At 49.4% G+C, this 21075-nt stretch overlaps 2 protein-coding genes and 8 non-coding genes across 15 annotated transcripts; 5 read left to right on the top strand and 5 right to left on the bottom strand.

The window, feature by feature from the left end:
• Positions 1-974: 974 nt before the first annotated feature.
• Positions 975-1046, top strand: TRNAW-CCA. Its single transcript has one exon. It is a non-coding gene; the product is annotated as a tRNA-Trp (tRNA).
• A 438-nt stretch (positions 1047-1484) lies between these two features.
• On the top strand, positions 1485-1566 carry TRNAS-GCU. Its single transcript has one exon. It is a non-coding gene; the product is annotated as a tRNA-Ser (tRNA).
• Positions 1567-1786: 220 nt separating this feature from the next.
• TRNAT-AGU lies at positions 1787-1860 on the top strand. The gene has a single exon. It is a non-coding gene; the product is annotated as a tRNA-Thr (tRNA).
• A 388-nt stretch (positions 1861-2248) lies between these two features.
• TRNAI-AAU lies at positions 2249-2322 on the top strand. Its single transcript has one exon. It is a non-coding gene; the product is annotated as a tRNA-Ile (tRNA).
• Positions 2323-2975: 653 nt separating this feature from the next.
• BORCS6 (BLOC-1 related complex subunit 6) lies at positions 2976-7081 on the bottom strand. Its single transcript, XM_040243414.1, has one exon. The coding sequence runs from the start codon at positions 4756-4758 to the stop codon at positions 3697-3699; it is 1062 nt and encodes a 353-aa protein (XP_040099348.1). The 5' UTR covers positions 4759-7081; the 3' UTR covers positions 2976-3696.
• Positions 7082-7902: 821 nt separating this feature from the next.
• Positions 7903-12256, bottom strand: AURKB (aurora kinase B). 6 transcript variants are annotated; one of them, XM_040243415.1, is made up of 9 exons: positions 12116-12252; positions 11807-11878; positions 10471-10573; positions 10306-10360; positions 9903-10094; positions 9470-9608; positions 9213-9361; positions 8366-8540; positions 7903-8210 (listed from the first exon to the last, which is right to left on the bottom strand). In XM_040243415.1, the coding sequence occupies exons 2-9, from the start codon at positions 11852-11854 to the stop codon at positions 8037-8039; spliced, it is 1035 nt and encodes a 344-aa protein (XP_040099349.1). In that variant the 5' UTR covers positions 11855-11878; positions 12116-12252; the 3' UTR covers positions 7903-8036. The 6 variants fall into 6 exon arrangements, with proteins under 6 accessions (XP_040099349.1, XP_040099353.1, XP_040099350.1 ...); XM_040243419.1 differs by having other exon boundaries at positions 9460-9608; positions 12116-12250; XM_040243416.1 differs by having other exon boundaries at positions 12128-12211.
• A 5235-nt stretch (positions 12257-17491) lies between these two features.
• On the bottom strand, positions 17492-17563 carry TRNAW-CCA. Its single transcript has one exon. It is a non-coding gene; the product is annotated as a tRNA-Trp (tRNA).
• Positions 17564-18172: 609 nt separating this feature from the next.
• On the top strand, positions 18173-18244 carry TRNAG-UCC. Its single transcript has one exon. It is a non-coding gene; the product is annotated as a tRNA-Gly (tRNA).
• A 395-nt stretch (positions 18245-18639) lies between these two features.
• TRNAD-GUC lies at positions 18640-18711 on the bottom strand. Its single transcript has one exon. It is a non-coding gene; the product is annotated as a tRNA-Asp (tRNA).
• Positions 18712-19437: 726 nt separating this feature from the next.
• On the bottom strand, positions 19438-19509 carry TRNAP-CGG. The gene has a single exon. It is a non-coding gene; the product is annotated as a tRNA-Pro (tRNA).
• Positions 19510-21075: the final 1566 nt, after the last annotated feature.

Raw genomic sequence — 21075 nt, 5'->3', positions numbered from 1 at the left:
TGTTGCGCAGTCAATTAAGGTCAGGCTTCTCCGCGGGCTTTGACTTGTCTGTAGTCCCTGATAACTTTCTTTGGCGGTATTGGACCCTTGAACTTCTTTCACACTTCAAGAAGCAAATAAGCAAATGTGTGTGTGTTTGGGTGGGGGTGGGGGTGGGTTCTTCCAGCTTCTGGTATTCCTCTTTATAAGTTTCCAGCCTGGTCTCACCTGGGGAGCTTTAACAGGTACAGATATGTCAAAGGAAATCAGAACAGTGGTTGCCTCTGTGAGGGGTGAAGGGCGGGGGTGGAGGGGTGGGGAGGGGCGGGGATCGACTCGGAAAGGATAAGAAAGAACCTTGTAGGATGAAGGAGCTGTCTTCTATCTTGAAAGGGTTGTGGGCTGAATTCTTCAAAACTCACCAAAATAACACTTAAGATCTGTGCATTTCATTGTAGGTGAGGGATTCCTCAGAATCGTCAAAAGTGACAAAATTACCGATGCCAAGATTCTACCCTGGATCTTTAAACCAGAAACTCCAAATTTGGGGCCTGTGAGTAGCTGTCTGGAAGGCTCCGCAGGCGGCTGTTAACTGCAGCCCGGGAGGGGACGCACGGCTGGAAAAGCTAAGCTCTGTCCCCCACACGTGCTTCCATCACCTTCAGCCTGGTATTCCCAGTCCTCCCACACGTTTCTGTGCCAGTCCGTCCCCGCTGGGCTGTGAGCTCTGGGTCCCACAGGGAACAAGCTCAGGGCCGCCTTATGGTCTGCAGGAGGGCGGCGACGAGGTCGGGGCACCGATGAACCCGGAGCCCGCAAAGCCGCTGCCCTGCGGGTGGCGGGCCCAGCTGGTCCCACGAGGCCGGAGGGAGAGGGCAAGCACCACACCGGGGGATTTTAGAAGTTCCAGAAGGCCCTCAGCACCTCGATCGCCAGACCCGGCCGCCTCACCGTCCAGTCGTCATGGGAAGACCTGTCCACCCCCGTGGCCGGCCGACCTCGTGGCGCAACGGTAGCGCGTCTGACTCCAGATCAGAAGGTTGCGTGTTCAAATCACGTCGGGGTCAGCGTTCGCTTTTCTAGAGCTCGGGTAGCTTTTATTTATTTTCCTTATTGGTAACGCTGTTGAGGCCCCATCCCGCAGATTAGAGAAGAAACACTTCATAAAGGCCGGAAGGGGAGGGTCCCTGGCTCCAAGTCTCGATCCGTCCCGTCGGGGGAGCTCCAAGATATCGCGATAGTTTTTGCTGCAGATCCGGGGACTGTGAATCTAGGCGGATAGCGGGGCTCCTGAGGAGTGACGCACGCCCCGGAAATCCAACGCCGAGGCGGGTGCTCGCGCAGGCTAGAATATCGCTCGGAAGCCAGAGCCCTGCGAGTCGTCCTCGCGGTGCCGGGCGGGATCCCTCGGGACACCATCCCTACGCGACGTAGTTAGGTTCACGCTCTCTCCGAGAAGGAAGAACCCAGACCCCAGAGAGGAGATCCTAAACTGCTTTCCTGTGGACGAGGTGGCCGAGTGGTTAAGGCGATGGACTGCTAATCCATTGTGCTCTGCACGCGTGGGTTCGAATCCCATCCTCGTCGGCCTGCGATTCCGCGGCTGTCTTTATATTTTATTACTTTCTGTGTGCCAGGATTCAATTTCTGGGTCATCCTTTCAACCTATCCCGTTCACAGGCGTGGATTTCGCACCTTCTACCTTGTTTTCCAGTACGCCCGAAAATTAAAAAGATACTCCGGCATTCATTCACCTAACCTGGAACTGACCTGGCCAGGGAAACGAGGCGAGGAGGTGTATGCGTGGGGCGCCGTGGCTTAGTCGGTTAAAGCGCCTGTCTAGTAAACAGGAGATCCTGGGTTCGAATCCCAGCGGTGCCTCCCGATATGTTGTTTTTACACTTCGAGGAAAAGAGTCGTAGGCTTCTAGCTTATATATAATTTTCCACATCTCTTCGGGAGTCTACCGGTTGCCATCAGACGGTCCTTTCTGTTTCCGGTTGTGCACCTCAACGCTAAGTGCATGCTGTCAGTCTTGCGCTCTGTGTTGGCATGGCGACCTGCCAGTCAAGCACCTATTTGCATTATCTGTGCTTGCCACTATTTTGGCTTCGCTTTTACTTCCCTAAATGATAAGTGATTCCTTTTTCGTAGTCTGTTTCCCTGTTTTCCCAAATAAGCTTATCCGTTTTGAGATTTTCTCATAGATAGGACTGATTACTAATTTGTATTTTACATAGATTCATATTGAGAACGCTCATCGTCAGCTGGCCGGTTAGCTCAGTTGGTTAGAGCGTGGTGCTAATAACGCCAAGGTCGCGGGTTCGATCCCCGTACGGGCCAGAGCTATGGTTTTCTTTTAAAGAATTTACTGTCAATTTCTTGTTGTTAGGGAAGGTGTGTGGAGCAGTATTTCCAATTCCGGAACTTTTCACACCTCGAGGCGAGGAATAACGTGTTTAAATTCAGCCCAAAGACCTAGTGTCTTGAGTTAGAGGAGGAAAGTTTAACGGAACTGGATCTGTATTGTGATCTGTTTCTAAATCTCACCAAATCGGGAGCTTCTGGAATTTACAATGACTGTAAACGGAAGGCGGCCAGGAATTGTCCTAGACCATTCATAGGGCACTGATCAGCAGAGTGTGAGAAATGGGGTCAAGAATGGAGCTAGGTTTCCAGTCTTTCTCTACAGCACAGATGTCGTTTGCCCAGTCCCTGCCTGTCCACTTCAGGAACTGAGAAGACAACCCTTCCTCCCTTTTTTCTTCTAGATCTTCTTGCTTCTGATTCTGCTTTTACTGTATCTCTCAGCCCATACCTGTGTCTTACCTTTCCTCAGATCTGCTGTTTAGGAGCAGGAACCATATCCTTCCACATGTGGCCTGAGACCCCCACCCCACTCCCAGCACCAGCCCGAAGAAAACTCCATGAAAAGACTGACCCTCATTCCCATTACTTTGGTTCATCAATCCCTGTAACCCCACACAGACACAGCCTCAGCCTTAGCAGCAGCAGCACTTTAATTCCACAAAAACTCAGAAAGCCAAAACTGATTAGAACATTCCACAACAGGTGGGCTTCAAAACCAGCAACAATTCTATCTGAACCCTGAGAGCAGAGAGACCCGTCCGAACGCACCTCCTCTACCATGCAATACATTCCTTCTAGCTCCGCCCAGGTTATGACTGGGGAAATGGGACGGTAGAGGGCCGGAGGGCAGAAGCAGGAGGTTATCCATATGCAAGTATGCGTCCTTGTCTGCGTGGTGTGTGGTCTTTGACTACACAAGCTCCCACAGGCCCTGGCACCTGAGATGTGACTACTGGAGGTCAGAGTGGCCACAGTGGGGGCTGGGGCCTCCTCTGTTCTCCTTTCTTGATAACATATGACAGTCACATCTCCCAAGCCCAGAACTAAAGCCCCGGGTTTCCAGAGATGGTGTGCTAACCGGGTAAGAGAGTTGGGAGAACAAGGTAGCTGCAGATGGCCAACTGAACAGAAGCAGAGCATCATACCCTCCCACCAGGAGAGCCTTTAGAACTTCCCCATATACACCTGCATAAGGCCCAGCGAATGGTCGCCGGTCTGCTAAACGTATCTGGAAGAACCTCCCATATATAGGCCTCCCTCCTCAGGCAGGTCCCACCAGGGCTCCTTGAAGAGTCCTTAAGGATCCTGCTGGTCCCTGGCGTTTCCAGGCCTCTCCTGCCTTCCCAGTCACTTGCACAGGGCCTCCAACACCTCCAATGTGCGTCGGATATCCCGGACTTGGCGCGCCAGTCCCTGAACCGGTTGCAGAGCCCGCTCCAGTTCTTCACAGCGCGCCAGCAGGGTGTACATGCCCTTGATGCTCATGTCCACAGCTTCACCTAGAGAGTCCACTGCATCGCGGTAGGTTTGGATGCAGCCCACGCTCAGAGCTGTCAGCTCCTGCACCGCACCTCCCAGCCCGCGAAGCAGACGGTCCACCCTGCCGCCCAGCTCCCGACTCAGCCGCTCCAGGTCCCGCAGCACGTCGGGGTCGATGGGAGGGATGGCCGGAGTGGGTGTGGGCGCTGAACAGGGCCGCGTAGGGGCAGGGGGCGGAGGTTGAGGGGCGCCGCTCAGACGGATCTTGAGTTGCAGGTTGTTGGCGACAAAGTGGGTGAGGTCGCCATGGCGGCTCACCGTGCCTTCGAGCTCCAGGGGGCTTGAGATAGTGGCGCGCCGCCCGCCGCCTGCGCCAGATTCTGCACCCCCTGAAGACGCGGGGCCACCGCACGCCCCGCTCAACCCGTCCAAGCTGCGGCTGTCCTGAAGGCGGCTGGAGAACGAACGGCCACCCCTGCCGGCTGCCGCCGCCTCGTCGTCGTCTTCCTTCTGCTCAACATCCATCCCGCCGCCTACAGGGCTCCCTCGACGGCAGACCCTCTCGGGTTCAGGCTTGTCCTCCGGCGGCTCAGGGTCCTTGCGCCGGGAGGACCCGTGCGGGTCGAATTCGGGATCCGGCGCCCCCAGGCGGCTCCCTTTCCCAGAAAGCGTCCCTCCACGGCCCGGCTTGTCCTCCGGAGCTTCCCATTCCGGGGGGTGGCCAAAACTGCAGCTCGAAGTCTTCGGGGACCCCTTGGGGTGGCAGCTCGCGCCCCCAACGTTCTCTGCCTCTTCCTCCTCGGACAGTCGGAGGCCTGAGGGCCGCTCAGAGGGCGTTTGGCCCGGGCCGTCGCCGAAGATCGCAGCTTGCTGTTCCCCCAGAGCTAGCAGGTCTGTCTCCGGCCCAGGCCGCCCCCGGGGCGACTCCATACTGCAGTTGGGGTCAGGAACCGAAGAATTGGTTCGCCCCGGCTCGGGAGGCCTTGGCGGCGCCTTTAAGGGGCGTTTTAGAGGCGCGCCGATTGGCCTCGGGCTGACAATGGTCAGGACGTGAAGAGCACTCTGATTGGTCCCAACAACCAGGAAGTCCCAGAAGACCAGCTGTCATTGAGCGACCGAACACACGTGAGAGCCAGCAGGACGGAGAGGAGGTAACAGCTGCGCTCGTTGCCCCGCCCTCTCGAAAAGTTGAAAAGGCAGATCTTGAAGATCCTGAAACGTCTGAGTCCTCCAGGGGCGGGGCTAGGCTCTTTCCGCCCACATTTGTTGCTTAGTAACCGCTTCTGGAGAACGAACCAGAATTGGGTTTCCTAAAAGAGGTTCTTGGGATGAAAGTAGTATATCCTGCTTGGACCGTCGGGATTGAATCGCACCGTAGTTGATCAGAATGGAACCAGAATTCTCATTTGCTCCTCTGTTCTCTTGTCTCCTGCCCCCTCCACCAGGTTTTGAGTGTCTCCTCTTGGAGGATGGTGTGTTTTTGCCACTAGGTAGAACATTCAATTAGTTAATAGACCTTAAGGTCAGAGCCCTGGTACCATTCTGATCTCTCCTCTTCCTTCTCTTCTCACTGGTCCTGCCATAGAGGCACTGGTCTTCTCACTGTTCCTGTGACAAGACAGACATGATGCCGCCTCAAGGATTTACATTTGCTCTTGCAAATGTAAGAGCAAATGGGTGGCAGCTCGCGCCCCCAGCTTTCCCTGCCTCCTCTGCCTCTTCCTCCTCGGACAGTCGGAGGCCTGAGGGCCGCTCAGAGGGCGTTTGGCCCGGGCCTTCGTCCCCTCGGCCCACCCCTTTTTTTTGAGGCCAAGTCCACAAAGTATATTAAAGGTCCGTATAGTCAAAGCTATGGTTTTCCCAGTAGTAATGCACAGATGTGAGTTGGACCATAAAGAAGGCTGAGTGCCAAAGAACTGATGCTTTTGAATTGTGGTGCTGGGGAAGGCCCTTTGAGTCCCTTGGGCTGCAAGATCAAACCAAGCAATCCTAAAGGAAATCAGACCTGAATATTCATTGGAAGGACTGATGCTGAAGCTGAAGCTCCAATACTTTGGCCACCTGATGTAAGACTCTGATGCTGGGGAAGACTGAAGCAAAAAGAGGGTAGCAGAGGATGAGATAGATAGCATCAGGGATTCAATGGACATGAATCTGAGCAAACTCTGGGAGATAGTAGAGGACAGAGGAGCCTGGTGTGCTGCAGGCAAACTCTTTGCTGGGGTTGCAAAGAGTCAGACATGACTTAGTGACTGAACAACTACAAAGAAAAATGTTCACCTTTTTCCTCCTTCAAGTCGTTTTTCGAACATTATCTTTTCAGTGAGGCCTCCCCTTACAATCTGTTTACAGTTGGAACCGCTTTTTGCAAGCTTCCTGAGTTGAGGATTTTTTTTCTCGTTTAGTCACCCCTTAGCCTCTAGAACAGCACCTGGGCTGCAGAGAGCACTCAGTAACTATTGTCAGATGAATAAATCTTAACCAAAATTATAACTACACCAGAAGGATGTAGGGACAGAAAACGCCCTTGTTTCTGGTGGCAGTGGAGTGAAAGAATGAAATCCTTACATTTTGTATCAGGAAAATGATAGATAAAGCCTAAAACTGAAAATGTAAAGTAGTGACAGAAGCATGTGATCTGGAGACACAAAGTAAATACCAAAAACAAAGCAAAACTGTAAAGGATTTGTCTCTGGGGAGAGAGAAATGGGAAGACTGTTGGTTTTTCATTTTCTTAAGCCCTATACTGTCCTTCAATTATTTTCATCTGTGGGCATATGTAGTGGGTTGCATGGTAGCCCACTAAAGGATATGTCAGTGTCTTAACCTCTGGAAGCAATGAATGCAGTGTTTTTTGGAAAAAGGGTCTTTGCAGATATAATTACGGATTGTGAATAACATTATCCTGGATTATCTAGGTGAGCCATAAATCAAATTGCTAGTGTTCTTTTAAGACAGAGGAGAGAAAGGCAAAGACAGGAAGGCTGTATGAAGACAGAAGCAGAGCTTGGAGTGATGTAGCCACAAGCCATGAAGTGCCTGGAGTCACATGAAGATAGAAAAGGCAAGGAAGGATTTTTCCCTAGAGGCATATATGGGAGGGTGGTGCTACTGACACCTTGATCATGGACTTCTGGCCTCCAGAACTGTCAGAGAATCCATTTCTGCTGTTTAAAACCACCCAGGTTTGTGGTAATTTGTTATAGTAGCCCTAGGAATTGAATATAGCCCGAGTATCTGAGATGAAATAAAAATAAGAAACTTTATTGATGTTCTACACCACATGGCTTAAAAGTACAAAAAATAAACATGCAGAAAAAGCACTAGGTGAAACTCAACACCTATTCATGCTTTAAAAAACACCAAACCCTTAATGAACTAGGAAGAGTCCAGGCCTTCCTTAACCTAATAAAAGACATGTATCAAAAACCTACAGCAAGAGATTTCCCTGACAGTCCAGTGGTTAGGACTCCAAGCTTCCACTGCAAGGGGAATGGGTTTGTCCCTGGTCAGGGAAACTCAAGATCGTGCATGCTGCTCTGGGTGGCCAAGACAAAAGAACAAAACCTACAGGAAGCACCATATTGCAAGCGTCATACATAGCAGTGAAACCTTAGGTCAGGAACAAGACACCATCAGCTTCTATTTACTCCTGTGCTAAATCCTCACCAGAGCAGAAAAACAAACCCAAAAGATAACTTTAGTTGCTCCTAGGTCAGCAAGACTGACCCAGGAAAGGGAAAGATTAGAGGTCAACTAAGAGGGAGTAATAGGAGAAGGTGGGTGGAGACGGTTGGTGATGGCTGATGTGCAGGCATAGCAGAGTAGAGCCAGGTCCCCAGCATCCCCAGGCCTGGGAGCCAGAGCAGGGGAAAGAAAAGATGTGGAAGTAGGATGGTTGGGAGCTGACCAGATAGGGTTAGAGCTGAGAGGTTGCTCTCAGTGCTGAGGGGTGTTCCCAGGGGTGATGATGCAGTGCCTACCCCACTGCCCAGCATGGGCAACTCCCTCGCCTCCTCCACACAGGTGATGACTTCCTTCACAGCAGTTTCCACCTGTAAACATCTACACTCATCAGTATAAAAAGCTTCAGCCTTTATTAAATAAAGAGGAGGTAGAAGACAGATGCAGAAACAGACTTGGGACCCCCCTCCTCCTGACTACACATATACAGACACAGACACAACTGAGAAAAGGACAGGGACATTTCAGGGGACAGACTGAGGGGCAGAGGGAGGCAGCACCCTGCGAGAGTGGGCTCGGACCCAAGGGTGGGCAGAGACCTGGGCCAGCGGCAGGCGTTCTGAGGGGTTATGCTTGAGCAGCTTGGAGATGAGGTCCTGGGCTCCCGTGGGCACAGAAGGAGGGAACTTTAGGTCCACCTGCAAGGAGAGAAGGGCTTCATCCTAGCTGCTTTTGCCTCCACTTTCCACTCTATTAGCAGGGTTTAACATCAACAGCAACAGTGTGCCCACTCCCGGCCCCAGCCCCTGAGCTGGCACAAACTCCAGCCAGACCCCGAAGGCCAGCATCCCACCTTGACAATGCGCCGGTACGTCTCATTGTGGGAAGCACTCTCGAAGGGCGGGTTTCCCACCAGCAGCTCGTAGCAGAGCACACCGATGCACCACAGGTCCACCTTCTCGTTGTGCGTGCGCCCCTCAATCATCTCTGGGGGCAGGTAGTCCAGAGTGCCACACATTGTCTTCCTCCTGGAGCGGGGTGGGGGAAGAGCGGGAGTGGGCAGGGATCTCAGATCCAGACTTTCCCTCCTTTCCCTGCAGCCTGACAGGGAGCCCAGACCGACCCCAGGATGTGCCAGGGGTCTTCCAACCAGGCCCTGATGGGGTCTTTGGGGTAGGAGTGGGGCTAACACACTGACTCTGCATTTCCACACTGAGGGCCGTACCTTAAAATAAATCAGATATGAGGGCAACGTTCACCTTAGGATTAAAGGAAGAATTTCAGATGTTCATCAACCACATGTTGCTTAATCACGTTACATTTCTACTGTGCAATACTATGAAGCCACTAAAAATGATGTGGGAGTATTCTCAGTGATATGGCAAGAAGGTCCCAATGTTTCAAGTGAGAAATCTGGGTGACAAAACTGAGACTCCTATTTTTGTTTTTGGCCACGCTCCATGGTTTGCAGGATCTTAGTTCCCTCGACCAGGGATTGAACCTGGGCCCCCTGCAGTGAAAGCTGGAGTCCTAACCACTGGACCAGCAGGGAACTCCCAGAGTCTCCTATTTTTGTAAAGATATTGCTGTGTCTATATATTTACATGAGAACCACTCAAAACGTCTCTGGGTAACAAGATCTGAAGTGGTTTTATTTTGAATGGCTTCATACCCAGGGCTGGCCTTCTGGCCCACCATACCTCAGGGAGGGGGCATGCACCGACCAGCCGAAGTCAGCAATCTTCAGCTCACCCCGGAGCCCCAAGAGCAGATTCTCTGGCTTGATGTCTCTGTGAATCACCTTCTTTGCATGGCAGTACGTCAGAGCATCTGCCAGCTCCTCCATGATCTGGGGGGCCAACGACAGACAGTCAGACAAGGACTGACCTCAGGCTGCAAATGGCATGCCCCCAGCCTCCAGGCCCCTGCCAGTGCCCCGGTGCCCACCCGCCCCGACCGTGGCTGTCCGCTGCTCATCAAAAGCTCGGCTCTTCTGCAGCTCCTTGTACAGCTCCCCCCGGGGGGCATACTCCAGAATCAAGTAGATCCTTCGCCGGTCATAGAAATAGTTGTAGAGACGCAAGATGTTGGGATGTCTGGGAGAGGAGACAGAGGAGGCATCAGGCTGCATTCTGGCCTAAGGAAATGGGAAAGATGACAGCTCGCATTGGGGCAAACTGGGTCAGGTCTGGGCCAGGTAGGGGAAGCCAGGTGGCAGTCCTAAGTGGGGACCGGAGGTGATTTTCTGGATTCAAGGCTCTGGCTGGGATTGAGAGCTCACGGGGGCTGTGTGGCCATAGCTACAGAGAAGACAGTCTAGACGTGGTGGGGTTGGAGGAGGAGTGGGGTTGGGGCGGCAGGGGCTCTGGCTCAGGGGACGTTGAGCGTACTGTAGATGGGCTTGGATTTCGATCTCTCTACGTAGCTGGTGCTCCACACCCTCCTTCTCGATCTGAGACTTGAAGAGGACTTTGAGCGCCACGATGAAATGGCTTTTCTTCTCCCGAGCCAAGTACACATTTCCAAACTTGCCTTTGCCCAGAGGACGCCCAATCTCAAAGTCATCGATTGTGAAGGAACGCCTGTTTGGGAAGCAGTGGTGGAGCAGCTGAGCGGTGGTTAGTCGGTCCTCTGAGGTGTTTGCCTTCTCTCTGCACCTCCACCCCTCCTGCCTGCAGTCCTGCTTCTCTTCCAGGGGAGCTGAGGATGGATCAGGCTTTCTTGCCTGCATCCCTCCTCCTGCTGCCTTTATTCTACCCCGTCTCTTGCTACCTCAAAGCTTGGGGAGCTTACTTTGGGATGTTGGGGGTCCCACTGCTGTTCTCCACCACCTTCTGGCCAGGGGCAGCTAAGGAAAGAACAGAGAAGTTGAGGCCATCCTTTGACATTTTCATCCCCACCAACCCTCTGCAGACCCTAGTTCCCTCAGGTCAGTCCCCTCCCTTTGTGCTAGTTTACCTGTGGGCTGGGCATTGGAGCGACTCATGAGGACAAGCGCCGATGGGGTGACAGCCTCCTTCCGGAGAACTCTCTGGGGCAGGGTGTTCAGGCCAGGTTGAGCCTGAGAAGGACCAGAGGGGAGCTCTGAGGGTGCCTTTATCCCAGTGACCGGGTTGGAATGCGCTACAAGCAGCATTTCAGGGCTTGCTATAAAGCCACCCACCTACCCCACCCCATCCCCAGTTCAAAGAGGAACAATGAGGCCACAATTTTGCTACTCAGTCTTGTCCATAACACCACTCATTTACCCAGCCCCCTACCCCAAAGGGCAGTGGAGGCTGGGGTAATGAACACCCACAATTCAAGGAGCTTCAGAACAGAGGTATTCTCACAGTTCCCTAAGCTTGGTCTGTTAAGGCTCAGATAAGATCCTTGGGGCCTTGAGTGTTCAGCAAGTCTCAGTATTCACCGCTTTGCAACAACAGGCTTTAGGGAAACTGAAGGCTATTCTGATTGTCCTGGAGCACCGTCACTGTCAACTTCTGAGTAACACACACCACTTTCTTTTGGGAGTGACTGGTATAGACGTGGCAGTGTCATCTCATTCAGGCTCCCCATTCAGAGCTTCACCAGGGAGGGAGCTGGTGGACAAGGGGATAGAGGGACCCTCCAGGATACTCAAGCCCCACTAACAGAGAACAAAGCTCATGTAGGGCCCCTTCTTTCTTCTTCAACCAAGAGAGAAAGAGCCTCAGTGCTCCTACAGACTTGTTCACAAACAGCGAATTTAGGATTTACAAATAAGCAAGTTGAACAAAATGGAGTCCAGAAATAGATCCACATATATATGGAAATTTAATATATACAATAATGCTAGCATTTCAAATCAGAGGGTAGATTCTTCAATGAAAGGTGTTAGGACAACTGGAAAATAAAGCTCTTTAGATGCATATGTCACAACAGTCATTAAAATCCAAATTCTTAAGTAAGACTTCTCTTGGACCTTTTAAAGTTATAAACTCATCTAAATAGCTTATATCTATTTCCTGCCTAGCCTATTTTTTCAGGACAACAATTGAGATTCATGACCTAATAGGCCAGACCCTGCCTGCTCAGTCCCAGACGCCATTTGTATGTGACAAGTAGGCTCAGCTCTGCAGAGGTCCTCACAGGCGGGTCAAATTCAAACTGGCAGCCCCAGATAGGATGTGGCTACAAATGAGCTGACTGGGGCCCATGCGCTGGTGCAAAGCCAGAAGAAAAGTGCTAAGAGGATCCCCCTCGGCAGGATCTCGACTCTGCAAGCAGGAAGTCGCCATGCTGGTGGGGACAGGGGAAGTGAGAAAGCCCTTACCGTCTGCCGGCCGTAGGGCCAGGGGTAGGCGTTCTCCTTCTGGGCCATCCGGAGAGGGAAAGGGGGAGGGAACTGGGCAGAGAAGAGAAATAGAGCCGTGAGAAGCAAAAAAAAAAAAGGAGAGAGAGTGAGGGGTCGGATCGATCTAGCCGGAAGTGTTTGCCGGGGGTTGGGGGGGTTGCTGGTGAAAGGGCGCAAGTCCAAAAGCTGGCTTCATCAGAGCTCATCCCCGCACTCGCCTCTCCGCCCCCACACTGCTACCGGCCTCACTCCCTTCCAGGACCCTTTCTCCACCCTAGAGCAACCAACCTGCCGGATCACCTGGCCTCTCCCGGAGCAAGAATTCCCGAAAGAAACCCGTGGTGCCTTGACCGCTGGCAACAACTGAATCTGTCCGGCCGCTCCCCCTCACCCCCGCCGAGGTCCTTTCAAATCTCCCGCCCGGGTCCCATTGGCTGAGCCTGCCGCCCATGCCCAATTCTCATTGGCTAATTATCCCATGACGTAGCTCCAGAGGCCCAATGGAAAAGGCGGAATGAGAGCCGGGGCAACCAGGGTTTTAACTTAGGAAAAGTTTTTCTCAAGCCTCGAATAGTCTTACTGGTGTTTTGTTTTTAAAATTTAAGTCATCAATATAACCTGGAATTTATTCTTGTGTATATGTATGAACTGGACTTCTCTGGTAGCTCAGCGATGAAGAATCCTCCTGCCAAAGCAGGAGACGCGAGCTCGACTCCCTGTCGGGGGGATCCCCTGGAGCAGGACACGGCAACCCACTCCAGTATTCTTTTCTGGGAAATCCCATGAACAGAGGAGCCTGGCAGGCTACAGTCCATGGGGTCGCAAAGAGTTGGACACGACTGAGCGAAAAGAGAGAGAGAGAGAAAAAAAAAAGCAACTAGGTTTTCTTCCATGAGCCAATCCATCTCCTTCCCTAATTCACTAAGTTACGAGTTTTGGTATTTGCTGTCATAAGCATACTAACCGATACGCATCTACAGATCTAGAGAGTTAATAGTTATTTGGGTTGAATGATGCGATACTGACAATCATCTGACCCACAGAAAACACTAATTTCACATGATTCAACCCAATGTAAATTAAATCCAAAAGAGTTTCTAGATCAGTTCACAACGCTTTTGGCTGCAAGTAACATGAAACTCAGTTACCAATGGCACATACAACAGACATCTATTTTCTCTTCCACAACAATAAATCAGGAAGTAGGTAGCTGGCTCAGGAACCGAACAATGTTAGAGGTCTGCATTGACCTCTTCTGTGATTCTAACATTCCCCTTCCGACTTCAAGATGAATGCCAACTGTCTCAGTTTCTTTTAACAGAAAAAGCAGAAGGCTTTCTAAAAGTCCTCATATAGGAATTCCTTGGTGGTCCAGTGGTTAGGACTCGATGCTCTCAATGCTGAGGGCCAGGGTTAAACCCTGGTGGGGGAACTAAGATCCCCAGAAGCCACACGTTGGGGCCCAACTCTTGGTGACCCGATGGGCCATAGCCCACAGGCTCCTCTGTTCATGGGATTTCCCAGGAAAGAATACTGGAGTGGGTTGCCATTTCCTGCTGCAGGGGATTCCCCCCGGACAGGGAGCCGAACTCCCGTCTCCTGCTGTGTCGGGCTTCCCTGTCACATGACTACTGCAAAGGCGGCTGACAAAGTAACTTTGTCTTTCAGCCCCTACAGTTGAAGCAGCTAGGGGCCACAGTGGTAGCCACAGGTAGCCACAGCTACCTGCAGTGGTAGAAACTGCAGGGTGCCACAGTTGTTTACAGTTTTATTTTTGGGAGCCCACGATTTTTTTAAAGTTGTAAATCTGAACATGATGGGTCTCTAGAGATTTGACGAATATGGCCACCAGTGAAAAAAGCATTTTGCTTCTGGAAATGTGATGCTGTTTTCATTCAGGGTCAGCCCAACACCACTTCCCAGAATCAGAGATCCCATTTCAATTTCAGTGCCTTAGAGTTTTTTAGTGCCACATATGTGGCATAGAGTGACTAGCTAAAAAAGAGCTTTAGAAAAATCCTATCACTTGCAGTATACTTTATCCCTCATAATCTAGCGAAAGGAGACTTTTCTAGAGCCTGTCAGGGACCTTGTGCATGGGTGGGATATACCTGATGGATCCCCATACAGTTTCTCTGTCCATTGGAGTCTTTAAATTCCCCCTGCACATTACATCAGAAGACATTTGGCCTTTCAGAAATAGTTGATGGGCCAGCATAAAATCGAGATTTGTGTTATTCATAAAACACGAAGCAAAACAAAACCTATCTGTTCTGGCATCTAGGCAACCATCAGCTGCCTATTCAAGTTAGTGAACAGAATCTCCATTATCTACCCCAGTGCTTCACAAAAGATTGGTAGGGAAGAATCATTTTTTAATTATTTGCAATCTATCACAAATTGATGCTTTTACAGCTTACATTAAAAATAAATTCCTTGAAAAATAAAGTATAAAAAATATAAAAATTACAAGAAGACATATTTTTTGGTTGTAACTAGTATTTATAATGGCAATTCACGTCAGTATTCTTGCCTGCAGAATCCCCCGTGGACAGAAGAGCTCTGCAGGCTACAGTCCATGGGGTCGCAAAGAGTTGGATACGACTGATCAACTAAGCACACCATAGCACAGTATTTATAAAAGTACTCTGACAAATGCTGTAACAGTTTTTTTAAAATACTTAACTCTCAAATTCTCTACTCATCCTGAACCTGAAAGTAATATTTCATGAAGTGGTACCAGTCGGTGGACCACAGTGAGTACCACCAATCTGCCTCCAGTCCAGTTCAGTTCAGTTCAGTCGCTCAGTCGTGTCCGACTCTAGGACCCGTTGAATCACAGCACGCCAGGACTCCCTGTATATCACCAATTCCCGGAGTTCACCCAAACTCATGTCCATCGAGTTGGTGATGCCATCCAGCCATCTCATCCTCTGTCGTCCCCTTCTCCGCCTGCCCACAATCCCTCCCAGCATCAGGGTCTTTTCCAATGAGTCAACTCTTCACATGAGGTGGCCAAAGTATTGGGAGTTTCAGCTCCAGCATCAGTCCTTCCAATGAACACCCAAGACTGATCTCCTTTAGAATGGATTGGTTGGATCTCCTTGCAGTCCAAGGGATTCTCAGGAGTCTTCTCCAACACCACAGTTCAAAAGCATCAATTCTTCGGTGCTCAGCTTTCTTCACAGTCCAACTCTCACATCCATACATGACCACTGGAAAAACCATAACCTTGACTAGATGGACCTTTGTTGGCAAAGTAATGTCTCTGCTTTTCAATATGCTATCTAGGTTGGTCATAACTTTCCTTCCAAGGAGTAAGCGTCTTTTTATTTCATGGCTGCAATCACCATCTGCAGTGATTTTGGAGCCCCCCAAAATAAAGTCTGACACTGTTTCCACTGTTTCCCCATCTATTTCCCATGAAGTGATGGGACCAGATGCCATGATCTTAGTTTTCTGAATATTGAGCTTTAAGCCAACTTTTTCACTCTCTTCTTACACTTTCATCAAGAGGCTTTTAAATTCCTCTTCACTTTCTGCCATAGGGTAGTGTCAGCTGTATATCTAAGGTTATTGATATTTCTCCCAGCAATCTTGATTCCAGCTTGTGCTTCTTCCAGCCCAGCATTTCTCATGATGTACTCTGCATGTGAGTTAAATAAGCAGGGTGATAATATACAGCCTTGACGTACTCCTTTTCCTATTTGGAACCAGTCTGTTCCATGTCCAGTTCTAACTGTTGCTTCCTGACCTGCATACACGGTTCTTAAGAGGCAGGTCAGGTGGTCTGGTACTCCCATCTCTTTCAGAATTTTCCACAGTTTATTGTGATCCACACAGTCAAAGGCTTTGGCATAGTCAATGAAGCAGAAATAGGTGTTTTTCTGGAACTCTCTTGCTTTTTTGATGATCCAGTGGATGTTGGCAATTTGATCTCTGGTTCCTCTGCCTTTTCTAAAACCAGCTTGAACATCTGGAAGTTCACGGTTCACGTATTGCTGGAGCCTGGCTTGGAGAATTTTGTGCATTACTTGACTAGCGTGTGAGATGAGTCCAACTGTGTGGTAGTTTGAGCATTCTTTGGCATTGCCCTTCTTAGGGACTGGAATGAAAACTGACCTTTTCCAGTCCTGTGGCCACTGCTGAGTCTTCCAAATTTGCTGGCACATTGAGTGCAGCACTTTCACAGCATCATCTTTCAGGATTTGAAATAGCTCAACTGGAATTCTATCACCTCCACTAGCTTTGTTCATAGTGATGCTTCCTAAGGCCCACTTGACTTCACATTCCAGGATGTCTGGCTCTAGGTGAGTGATCACCCCATCGTGATTATCTGGGTCGTGAAGATCTTTTTTGTACAGTTCTCCTGTGTATTCTTGCCACCTCTTCTTGATATCTTCTGCTTCTGTTAGGTCCATATCATTTCTGTCCTTTATTGAGCCTATCTTTGCATGAAATGTTCCCTTGGTGTCTCTAATTTTCTTGAAGAGATCTCTAGTCTTTTTCATTCTGTTGTTTTCCTCTATTTCTTTGCATTGATTGCTGAGGAAGGCTTTCTTATCTCTCCTTGCTATTCTTTGAAACTCTGCATTCAGACACTTGTATCTTTCCTTTTCTCCTTTTCTTTTTGCTTCTCTTCTTTTCACGGCTCTTTGTAAGGCTCCTCAGACAGCCATTTTGCTTTTTTGCATTTCTTTTTCTTGGGGTTGGTTTTGATTCCTACAAATTAAATACAAAATATTTTATTTAATACCCCTATGTTCTACTTCATGGAGAGAACATCAGAAATGATTAAAACCATTTTAAAAAATGAACCAAATATAAGAACACGATAATTAAAACATACTTGATCTTTTAAAAAGAGAGAAAAGGAAAGAAAAAAGAAAAATCGCTTTTAGTTGAAAAATTAACAACCTTTTGGACAGCAGTACAGTTAGCTGTTCAGTTAAGGAACTCTTTGAACCCTGGAACTGGTGTTTCAGACATTCATTTTGTAGACCAAATTCAGCAGAGGCAAAAAAAAAAAAAAAAAAAAGAATGTACATGGTAACATTTTAGATAATGAGAAAAAACAAAACCTCAGATAACAAGATAGCCAGAATGTCTAACTTCAGAATTGTTTAATGACTTACAGCATTGTCCTTGAATTCAGATGTTCTTTAAAATGATAATTACAAAGACAATAGAATTCTTCTGATCACAATGACAAGTGAAAATAATGGAGTACAAAATTATGAACACCACTGGCAAGTGGAATTTAAACCGCCAAAAATTAAATCACTCCTTTAAGAGGATTATGAACAATAATTTTACTTTAAATTATTCATTATTGCTACTTTTTTTCTATAAAAAACATTTATTGCTCCAAAATATATTTTCTGAAGAAGAATTGGTGAGCAATTGAAGAAGAGTTTCTAAGATATCTAAAATATCTATGAGATTAAAGGTATTACTATTTTAATTGGTTGATTTGAAGGAAACGGTAAGATGAAAATAAAAGTTTCAAAATTTGTATTTTAGGAGAAAACTCAGATGCTTTAGGGAAAAAAAACTACAGAAACACTCAGGTTTCCATATTTTTCTGTATAATAACACGATGCTCTTTTTTCCCCCGAAAAAGAAATCTCACTTGAAAAACTTATTCCACCGAAAATAACACTGTGACCCCGACGTGATTTGAACACGCAACCTTCTGATCTGGAGTCAGACGCGCTACCGTTGCGCCACGAGGCCTTCCCGAGCCCGCGGTTTGACGGTTCTCCTGAACAGATGCATCGTCATCATTAATCGGCAAGGTTTTATTCTTAGGCCCCACCCCGGTCTTTGTCCTCGTGGTTCTTCGAGCGGCCAGTGGGTTGGACGCGCGCTCACTGAGGGATTAACCATCCTAACGAATCGTGGCTAGGGGCACTTGGTTTAAGGCTCAGTTCTTCAACTTCGGTGCACCTTGTCTTCGGTTACTCAACAGAGAAACGATTTCATGTATTTGAGATTCATTTCTGGAGTTTCCGGGGCTAATAAAGTGTCGGTGCACAACTGGCACCCTAGACAAATCTTAGATTTGATCTCGGCTTTTCCTTTACTTGGCCTCTCTTGACTTTGGTTTCTATCTGGGTATAATCACACAGTCTCCAGCGTGGTGACTGCAGCGCATTAGCGGTGCCCAGAGCCAAGCGCCGCTCACACGTGGGTGCTTCGTACACCACACCCGTTATTTCTATGTTGTCGCTTTCGTTCTTCCCTCGGCCCAGGTCCTAATTCAGTTCCAGTTTTGGATCACTGAAACCAGGACCCTGTAGATCGAACTATTAAGGAATTGCGGGAACTTCACTACAACGTGCAGCGTTGGTGGTATAGTGGTGAGCATAGCTGCCTTCCAAGCAGTTGACCCGGGTTCGATTCCCGGCCAACGCAAAGTTATTTTCCTCTTTTTTTTTTCTTTTTTAAAGATCACTCATGAATTATACTGGTGCAGTTATCTTCTGCCTCCCTTCTTGTGTTTGTTAAATTATCGTCAATTAAACGTGTCTAATAAGCTTACTGAGCGGTGAGGATAATGGCTCATAAACGTATTGAATGGAGAGAACAATTAATTTAGCCGCACATTTAAAATGCAAGTTACTTGAAATAAAACATAAACTTGTAATTTAGAATGTGAGTTTGTGAGTCAGGACAAACCATTTCTCTTCTGCTTTTCTTTTTCTTCCAGTCTTCTTTTTATCTCCATCCCATGACTCGGGACAGGTACTTCAGAAATAAACAGATTTTAACGGCTGTAAAAAAGAAAGGACAAAACAGGTTGTTTACTCCTCCCCGTCGGGGAATCGAACCCCGGTCTCCCGCGTGACAGGCGGGGATACTCACCACTATACTAACGAGGAATGAGCTATAGTAAGCTTCCTCCAAATCCTTGATCTGTATTTACCGAGCTCAGGGTACAAGGGCGAAGTTCCTGGGTGGGGATGCTGTCCTTCCGTCCACTAAGGTATGCTGACCCAATTCTATGCACGTTCTAGACGATAACTGAAAGAGAGTCCCCAGAAGGGCGAAAACATGAAGGTGTTACCGAGACACAGACCTCCAAGGCTGCAGAGACCTGAATTCTGACAGTTCTTGGTCTCTCCCAGACATAACTGAATAGGTCCCAACCCGTTTCACCATCTGTCATCCACTACTACAAGTTGACGGGCATGGCAACCCACTCCAGTATTCTTGCCTGGAGAATCCCAGGGACAGAGGAGCCTGGTGGGCTACAGTCCATGAGGTCGCAAAGAGTCGGACACGACTGAACGACTTCACTTCACTTCATTAAACCGCAACCAGGCTCTGGCAGTCGAGGAGTGGCACCAAGCAGGATGGGGGGGGTGGGGCGAGGGGGGAGGCAGAAAGCGAGTGCTTGCCCAAGTTCGGAGGTGCCTTCCCTCTTCCCGGGACACTGAGGACTGTGCACTGTGAGACCCTTCCTGACACCCGAGTGTCAGAACAAAAGAGCTGCCTGCACACTTTGAAGCGCTCAGTTCACTCGGATCCCTTTCCAACCTAGCCTCAGTGGGCTTCCAAGTGAGAATCACATGGGGGCGTTCTGACTTCTGCAAAACCTAAACGCTGGGCTCGTCCGGGATTTGAACCCGGGACCTCTCGCACCCGAAGCGAGAATCATACCCCTAGACCAACGAGCCGACGCAAAGAGCCGACCGCGGACGACTTTAGAGGTCGTCCCAGGCTTTCTGCGGTCCTAGGGCTACGATTCACGGTGGCCTGATCTTGGTGCGCACCCGGGGACCACCAGCCCAGACGCAAAACACATTGGAGCAGGGGTCTGGCATTCTCTCTCTGCTCTTGACCGCGAGCTTCGACTCCTCCCAGGAAACAACGTCGGGGAAGTGGGAGGGAGTGGTCTCGGCCTCGCCCACGAGCAGGACTACCTCGAGCACCGGTGTAACCTGCTTCCTAGGATCACTGTCCAGGTGCCACTCCGTAATCCGGGGTCTCGACTCTTCCTGCTTCTCCCGGCCGTCCTTGGACTCATCCCTCTGCGCAGAGTTTTGAAGACTAGCGGTGGAATTTCCTGTTTGGGGACAACTAATGAGTCCTAAAATCTCTCTGGGAACACCAGTCCCTCTTTCGGTCCCTGCGTCTGGAGCGACCGACACTGCGAGAGCCCACAATCTCCCCAGACCGCAGAGTAGTGTCCAGGCGAGGGAATAATTCCTGGGGCCAAGAAGACCCACGAAGGGGGCGTCATTGAGATAAACGGCTGGCGAAGTCGGGTTGGAGGGATCGGCTTTCCAAACTGCGAGCTTCTAAGGTTTTAATACATTTCGCCTGCTCTCACTTGGGGGCCGCCAAGAGTCCATCCAGGCAGGACTTGGTGGGGTCAGTTGCTCGCCAGCTTAGTTCCTGCTCCTGAGTGTCTTCCCAGAAGGGTTCTGATCTGCCCCTGAACTCGACCCCTTCGTAGCATCTCTGGACTGAACCATCTTGCTTTACAGCCCAGTCTTATGGTTTGTGCGGCCAGCCCCTTCTTAAAGCCCTACTCACAGAAACTTCGGTGGAAGGCGGGGAGGTCAGGGGCGCGGGGTGGGTGGGTGGGAACTTCAGTGAAGGGTTCAGCTCTTTGCTTTTTCTTTCTCAGGCGTCCCTGGCCGGACAGTGAGGTAGGGCAGCAGAGAACACCCCATCCTTTCCTGTCAGCCTCCCAGGCCTTCCAGATGGGTAAGGAGTGCTGCAAGGCATCACCCTCCCTCTAGCCTTTTCCATTTCCTGTCTCCCCAGTCCTGGGCACTAGCCTTCCAAGTCTCTAGTCATCTCTTTCTTATCACTTAATCGGCACAGAGGCCAAAACCTAAAGCCCTTATAGAACACGATGAAGGCCTCCTTTTCTAGAAAAATCCATACAGTATCTATGGACCTCACTTTTAGAATCCAAGAACAAAGGTGTAAACAACTGATGTAATTTCAACTTTGGTGCAAATATTTTACATTTTAACAGGAGTCAAAACTTTACAGGGAAACACTGAGTTCTAAGGTAAAACTTTGGGCCCTCACCTCATGGGTGGTTTGAAAGAGAAAGGGTGGGAAAGAGTGGAAAGATATTCTTGGTGAATTTGAGAAGACAACATCCTGACCTTCTCCCTTTTCCTCGGACTCCACTTCCGGTCAATTACTGAGTCCTAGTGTGTTTTTTATACTAAACATGTCTCGAATTCATCCCCTCCTCTCCATCTCTCCTATAGCTGCATTGG

Source organism: Oryx dammah, unplaced genomic scaffold, assembly GCF_014754425.2.
Source record: "Oryx dammah isolate SB20612 unplaced genomic scaffold, SCBI_Odam_1.1 HiC_scaffold_8, whole genome shotgun sequence".
In the NCBI taxonomy this organism is placed as follows: domain Eukaryota; kingdom Metazoa; phylum Chordata; class Mammalia; order Artiodactyla; family Bovidae; genus Oryx; species Oryx dammah.
The sequence above is the reverse complement of the archived record's forward strand: the minus strand, read 5'-3'. Positions and strand labels throughout refer to the sequence as shown.